This window comes from Hermetia illucens, chromosome 1 (genome assembly GCF_905115235.1).
Source record: "Hermetia illucens chromosome 1, iHerIll2.2.curated.20191125, whole genome shotgun sequence".
Taxonomy (NCBI): Eukaryota; Metazoa; Arthropoda; class Insecta; order Diptera; family Stratiomyidae; genus Hermetia; species Hermetia illucens.
Genome location: NC_051849.1, coordinates 26,572,488 through 26,579,918, shown reverse-complemented (window position 1 = coordinate 26,579,918; position 7,431 = coordinate 26,572,488). Strand labels below are relative to the sequence as shown.

Sequence of the window (7,431 nt, the reverse complement as noted above, 5' to 3'; positions counted from 1 at the left end):
AACTGTATATAGCCACCATCCCCGTCCCAACCATAGGCAAAGGGGAGCACTTAAAGGACTTGGGAATCAACGCCTCGATGACTTTGCGCTTGTCATCAATACGGGAAATTGGGTTTTCGGCGTACATAAATTACTCTTTCTTGGTCGTCCGATTTATACTGACGCCATTCATCCACAACGCTTTCTCGATGGTAACATTAAAGAAAAGGCCGAATTTGGCAGGGTTTCTGAAGCCGAAGTTTTTAGAAGGCAAAAGAACACCTCAAGCAAGCCACGTTGCTCGCTGGTCCTCGGGGTGGAGGACGCCTTTCATTTTGGCGCTTTCAATAGCGACTTAAACAAAGTGTAGGAGCAGTTTGCCTTTTTTGGAAGAAGTCTAGCTCGGCACATGTTCGAGATCTGCTCCGTGTCTAATTGGCTGTTAAACAGTTACGGTTCATGCTCGACATTGTGATTTTCACAGATATTAAGCCGCTTACCATCACCGTCCACTGGAAAATTGACAAAGCTTTACCACGCTAAGTTCGACACCTGCACTTCATTGACCAGTTTGCCACGGATTTTCGACACGTCACTGGAAAGGACAACGTTCCTCCAGATTCTGGACGAGCGGCATTCGACTCTAGGCATCGCCTATCTCACCCAGGTGTCAAGGCGACTGCACAGGCTGTCAGAAAACACTTCACACATATAGGCGGATTCAAAAGTCTCGAGACAGACGCGCACATCTGTGCACATCGACATGAACGTTATGCCATGTTCAGAGGGTAAACGATACTGTCTGAAGTGCAAAGACGGATTATCTCACTGGCCTGAAACGTTTACGATGTCTGACCTCGAAGCTCATACCGTTGGTCTGGCATTCTATAATCGCTGGAGATATCATCTAGGCACGCCTCTTCAAGTGAGAATTGATCGCGGAAGACGGTTTGGATCACACCTGTTCAAATCACATGTCGAGTTGAGAGGTATGACTCTCCGTAGAACTCCATACTCCGCTCAGACCAACGGACTTGTGTCTACATCGAAAGTTTGGAACTGCTACCCGATGCCAAGAGCATGCACAATGGACGTGCCTATTTAACACGGTTTTTCTCGGCATTCGCAGGGATCTAGAAGCCACTGCCTTTGCGACCAATTTATCAATACTGAGGATCCGGCTTCATTCATCACCGAGTTATATCAACATTTCCAGGGGATCAGGCCGACTGTGAGCTAAATGTGGCCCATGCTATTATTTTAAAAGTGAAACGCTTAACTGCCAGCAAATTATTGAGAAAAACTTTAAACCTCAAACTGCATTTTGGAAATTTACTGGAAACCCCTTTTCATCACATTATATCACATCACATCACATAGTACACTATACTGAGAAGTTTGGTAGAATCTTCAATATTATTAGCAACGTGAAATGTGAAAATTGCCTTTTTTTGTAAGAAAACCACAAAGCCCTTCAATCCTAAAGTGTCCACCATGCGGTTTCTGATTTGCTTTACCGTATTTATGTCGAATAAAGTGTTTCTGCTCATATATGTAAGAGTTAGTTTTAGAACCAATCGCGACATAATAACAAGTTTATAACCGTTAAATTCAAGTTATTCACCTCATTTGAAATGCTTCCATTCAGTGATTGATTGCTAGGGGTTAGGTAATTTCACTAGCCATTCGCTGAATTCTACTCACTTCACTTCTCACTTTATTAAGAAATGTTTTGTCGAACGGTAATAGTGTTTATTTTGTGTTGTTCACGTAGTTTTGTAAATTCAACTAGGAACTGTACGGAGCTAGAATCATTACTTCAATCTGATTTAGCACGGGAAAAATTGATCTTGGACTTACTTCGAATTAAATGGATGATGTCCAAGAGTCAGACCACAGGAACGGAAGAAATGGAGTCAATGGATACAAACGGAGTGGAGCTGCTCTTCAACTGTTTGAAAGAGTCTAGTGGAGGTATAACATGGTATCCTCGACAATATCGCGGTTGTGATAAATAAAGTAGTACCTGGTTTAGTGTAGCAGATTTTGCACTTTTCACAATTTATATTTTCGTGTTCCTACAACCCCATGTATGGTTACCATTTACCACCTGGGGGGGGGGGGGGGGGGCATAGCGCGACAACCACATCAACGCACCACCGTCCGCGGTTACCTGAAATGCGCTTCACCTCCCTCCACGACTTTCCGAGACGCCCGCTCTCCTCCTCTATAATTCTGCGCCACTCGGCGGTCATCTTGGAAGAGTGAACTCCGGTCTTAAAGATCTGCGGTACGGGCAATAAGCGTCAGTGTTTCGTCTTGGTTATCTTTACGTGCCTAGTTTGAGTGTATTACCTGTTGTCATACTAATTTTCCTAATTTAAAATAATTCCGACCTGGTAGCTTTTTCGTCGAGAAAGTTACTAGTTTCCTTATCAAGTGCAAGCTATGCATAATTCACTTCACCACAGCTAATTAAGTTGCGCAGTAAATCAAGAATTCAATGTTTAGTTCAATGCTCGAAGTCTATTGATAACCATTTTTGCTCATTTAAATTTAATTATCACTAACTTATATCACTAATCATTCATAAGATCATATCATCTTAGGTGGTAAAAACGCCTACGTGAAAGTTCCGAGTGAGTTGGCTAGTATTATACATCAGGCGTTTATCAAACCTCCCGTCCCCATGCATGACAAGTATACAACTTTCCGAATCAAACTGACGGATACGGAAGGCCATCCTCGACTCAATTTAACGGTAAAAAGTCTAGATTATTATATCTGATTGTTGACTAGTAGATTTTCCGTATTTTCAGTGTACTTCAGAAACATCAGTAATAATGCCGGCTAAACTTGAGCTTCAATGCGATTTTGGTGCCTAATAGATTGTTTAAACTGAGTTAGTTTTCTTAAATCTTGGATATGGTTTTCCGGAAGCACACTTTCATTGGGAATAAAATAGTTTTCTAAGCATTAGCATATTAATTTCTATCAGCTATCATCATCTATCTATCTTCTAATCACCAAGCGCCGCACAGACACAACACCATTTAACATCACAACGTCATCCCACTTCCATCCAGTACAGAAGTGATAGTGATATTACTCATGTAGATAGTGATATTTGGTAATGTTGTTTCACATCACCGGTGACATCCGTTTTATATTCTAACGTATAGTTCGATAAATCACGGCGTTTTTGACATCAGTGGCAGTGATGATGGTTGTGTGTGATGCAGACGATTTTGGGTTTATGTGTGATAGCTTTCATTATGCAAATTAACTGCTCATCATTATTCCTTGACATGGCGCATATGTTCGATAAAGTTTGAAATGAAGAAATCAAATACAAGATAAAATAGCTCCTTTCAACTAACTACTAATATTCGAATATCTCAGTGTTTAGAGCACAAGTCTCGCTGGTGGCAGTGGGATTTGTATCATGGCTCAACGTCGGACGGATACCAGTCGACTCAGCTATGAATGAGTACCTGAGTTAAATTAGGATAGTAGCCTCGAGCGAGCACAATGCTGACACATTGTCCCCTATAGTGCACTATAGAGTACCATTACGATCTTGAATGAAGTGTTTTAACACATTTGAAAGCCCGGCGACAATTTAACGTCAAGTACAGTGAACATTATCCAGATTGCATTGAAGCTGGAGTTCTCCAGGAAAGTGCGTCTGGACCAATTTTGTGTCTTCTATAGAGATTGGACTTAGCTTCCAACAAATTTTGCTCATATCACATATAAATTCCGGAATTGCGTTTCGTCATCTTCAAAAATACTTGAAACAAGTGGAAAGACAACTAAAAGACTAAAGGGCAAAAGTGTCTGGACGTAAGAGCGATCACGTTACTTTTACACCGAAAAGAAACACATATCTGACGATTAAATTAGGCGAAGTTAAGTATTTTTCAAAGTAGGGTAGTTAAATACGTATACGACCACCTTTAGAGATGGAAACAGCGCATTGAAGCTACGAGAACGTAAATGGTGATATCCCCTGATGGGATATAAAGCATCAACCATACCTATGCGTCATCGTTCACGATTACCCGAGATGCGTTTGAGCTCCCTCCACGACTACCCGAAATGCCCGGACACATTCTGCATCTTTTTACGCCAAATGCCCCTGGGTGAAAACGCTCATCGGTCATCTTGTGAGAGTAATTTCTACTGCCTGGTGTAGTCAAAAATGGAATTGTCGCCCGTCCATAATGTGTGACCTAGCCACCGTGGATCTAACGCTGTTAATGCGTCGGGCAATATCTATTTTGGGGAGAGTACGACGACCCGTCAGACCGAAAACTTGGTGGTTGTTGTTGGGGTTTATGTTTAGTTCAGCTCTAATTGCCTCTCCAGAGCTATTTGGCCAAGGTTCATGACCCGTTGAGAGAGCAGACAGAATACTTTGGCCGGGATTTTGCTCGGTATCTTATCTTATGACACCCCTTCGGAACGTGGACGAAAATCCGGGGGACAACTCTTAAATCTGCTGTTGATCGCAAAATGGTCGATGGTTAAGTCAGTTGAAACCCAACTGACTTTATGACAAATTTTGAGCATTTTGATGACTAACATCTCATTGTACAACATTCGTATGTCTTTTTCGGTGCATGGGTTCGCGCCGGATCCTGAACAATAAACAAAAAGGGGATTCGCGCGAGCCTAACAAATGACCTCCATCGAGCAAGGCTGCAAATGAAAATAAAAAAAGTCGGGAAACCGGAAGCTGGATGCTTCAGGTATGGAAGGTTTTGTGTATTTTGTGTTTGTTAGTGATAGTGCGATTTCCAGCAAACTGGAATGATGTCCATTGACATCTTGGCAGGTGAGATGCGAACATATACAATGCGAAGCCAATCTCTCCCTTATTGCAGACGAAGGACGCTGAGAGCGACAGGTCGATAAATAGATGGCAAGAACGGTGGGAACGCTCGGGACAGGGTCGGTGGACTCACAGACTCGTTCCTGCCATCAAGGAGTGGTTGGAGAGACGACACAGTGAGATTAATTATAATCTCACCCAGTTTCTCACGGAGCACGGAGGATATCGCCAATATCTGCACAGGTTTAAATTGGTGACTTCACCCGACTGTCCAAATTGCGATGGAGTCCCAGAGGACCCAGAGCATGTATTCTTCCACTGTCCGAGATTTGTGAAAGAAAGGAGGAATCTAGAAGAGACTCCAGGAGAGGTGCTCGTACCAGAAAGTCTTGTTCCGACAATGGTAGCATATTAGGAGAATTAGGATGCGGTCTTGATCGCATCTATCGAAAACGAAGTACGAAGGGCAGAGAAGGGGAGAAAAACGGTGTCATGTATGCCGCGTATAGAAGAAAGGTCAGTAAGCTAGAGTGAGCTGATTTCGCCCTTGGTGTAATACCTTATGGTGATTCCGCGGGGTAGGGAGGGAGACGGGGGTGGTTTTAGTGGGTAAAAATCCCACACGCTAGTGTATCCAGACCGACTAGTGTCTTTTGAAGGTCTCCACCTCATAAAAAAAAAGAAAAAAAAAGCAAAGACGGACGGGCAGACGGACATTAAGCCGATTTTAATAAGGCTTTGTTTTACACAAAACCTTAGAAAGTGCTCCATATAGAGGAAAGAAAAGGGCGAATGAATAGCCATACAGGAATAACAGCATAATTTTTAACCGGCCCCATGAAGTAATATCTGACGACAGTTCCGCGGTTTGAGTGGTTGAAGGATGCCCGGGTACGGTTTAATACGTAGGCGCGGATTTACGTCTGTGAATTGTGCTCGTCAGCGGTTTTCACATTCTGGCGTTGTCAAAAAAACCCTTGTCTTTACCCGACAGGTGCACAATGAGATTTCATGAAGTTGCTCCTCCTGTGTATAGCCTTCTTGGTTGGGACATTGCATTGCGGAAACAACAACAATGTTCCCAAATTAGGTACAAGCAAAGGAGGTGAATGTATATTTTCACCGTTCAATATTGGTTTGCACTGTTTGAAAATTAAAATAATTTTTTTTTTATTCAAAATAAACTCTCCTGGAAGTACACCACCCGGGAAAACGGATGAGAGAAGTGGCAGGGGGAGAGGTGACGGTTCTTGCAACCCCTTCAACAAGTGCTGCAAGGGTAACTAGAACACTACGAAAGCGGTTCTTACCCATGAAAAGGTGAGAGCTTCCATACTGTCCCTTGAACATTTCAAAGCACCTGACATGGATGGCATCTATCCGGCAATGCTAAAGGAGGGTATGGAGCATTTAGAGCGACCTCTAAGAAATATTTTTCGAGGATGTCTTGCTCTGGGCTACGTGCCTTTCTCTTGACAAAAGGTTAAGGTATCTTCATACCGAAACCTGGGAAAGATGACTATTCTAATACAAAGAACTTCAGCCAGATCAGCTTGAATTCATTCTTGTTGAAAGGTTTGGAAAGAACCCACTTAGGACGCACTCATTTAATGAAAACCAATATGCTTACCAACGTGGAAAGTACTGTGAGTCTGCTCTTCATTTTTTGGTCAGAAAGATGGAGGATGCAACTTTGAATGGTGAGTACGCGAGAGAGGTGTTCGTGGACATTGAAGGGGCTTTTGACTTTGCACCTTTTCAAAAACTTTGTGATGCTGCCAGAGAGCATGGTCTTGATGATGCTTTAATTAAGTGGATTAATGCTATGCTAACGCAGAGATTTCAGTGCGCTGAGGTGGGTGTCGATCGCTATCTGACTGCAGAAGCAGCGAAGGGCTGCCCACAAGGAGGTGTGCTTTCGCCACTTCTGTCGAGTATGCTGATCGACTCACTACTATGCGAACCGCAAAATTTGCAATACTTGCTCATGTTTATGCTGATGACGTGGCTGTGCTTGATGATCGGGATCTTGTAACTGTGAGTAGGAATATACAACGTGCCGTTGATTTGACAGACAGCTGGTGCCTCAAAAATGCTCTTTCAGTTAGTCCAAATAAAACCACAGTGGTATATTCACAAAAGGGAGAAAACTGGATGGACTTTGCCTCCCTGAGATGAGGGGTAGTACCCTTCAACTCTTCGAAGAAGTGAAATATCTGGGAGTCACTCTAGATAAAAAACTTCTTTGGAACAAACATGCAGAGGTAAAGATGAAAGGAGCTCTCACGGCTTATAGGCTGTGCAGACGGACCTTTGCCTCGACATGGGGACTCACGCCTCATGTGGTAATGTGGATATACGTTGCCATCAGTAGGCCGATGTTCGTATATCCATCCGTAGTGTGGTGAGTTAAGGTGAGACAAAAAGGTTTTCAGCGTAAATAGCCGCACTGCAATAAACTGTGTGTCTGGGTATGGCTGGTGCCATGAGCACGACATCCGCTCCGATCAGCTCTGAATGCACTACTTAATTTGCAGCCCATGGATATATTTATCCAAAGCACTACAATGAGAGCAGCTGACTAATTCAATTAGATCTATGGGGAAACAACGGAT

At 43.1% G+C, this 7,431-nt stretch overlaps 1 protein-coding gene across 1 annotated transcript; it reads left to right on the top strand.

Moving 5' to 3' along the window:
• The first annotated feature begins 1,659 nt into the window (after nucleotides 1-1,659).
• LOC119646326 lies at nucleotides 1,660-2,958 on the top strand. The gene is made up of 3 exons (XM_038046751.1): nucleotides 1,660-1,953; nucleotides 2,589-2,740; nucleotides 2,799-2,958. The coding sequence occupies exons 1-3, from the start codon at nucleotides 1,707-1,709 to the stop codon at nucleotides 2,862-2,864; spliced, it is 465 nt and encodes a 154-aa protein (XP_037902679.1). The 5' UTR covers nucleotides 1,660-1,706; the 3' UTR covers nucleotides 2,865-2,958.
• Nucleotides 2,959-7,431: the final 4,473 nt, after the last annotated feature.

Bases quoted from the DNA above. Each gene is read 5' to 3' on its own strand.
- LOC119646326 (XM_038046751.1), top strand. From the start codon at position 1,707: ATGTTTTGTCGAACGGTAATAGTGTTTATTTTGTGTTGTTCACGTAGT. The intron at 1,954-2,588 runs GTATAACATGGT...ATATCATCTTAG, and splicing joins TTTGAAAGAGTCTAGTGGAG to GTGGTAAAAACGCCTACGTG. The intron at 2,741-2,798 runs GTAAAAAGTCTA...CCGTATTTTCAG, and splicing joins ATCCTCGACTCAATTTAACG to TGTACTTCAGAAACATCAGT.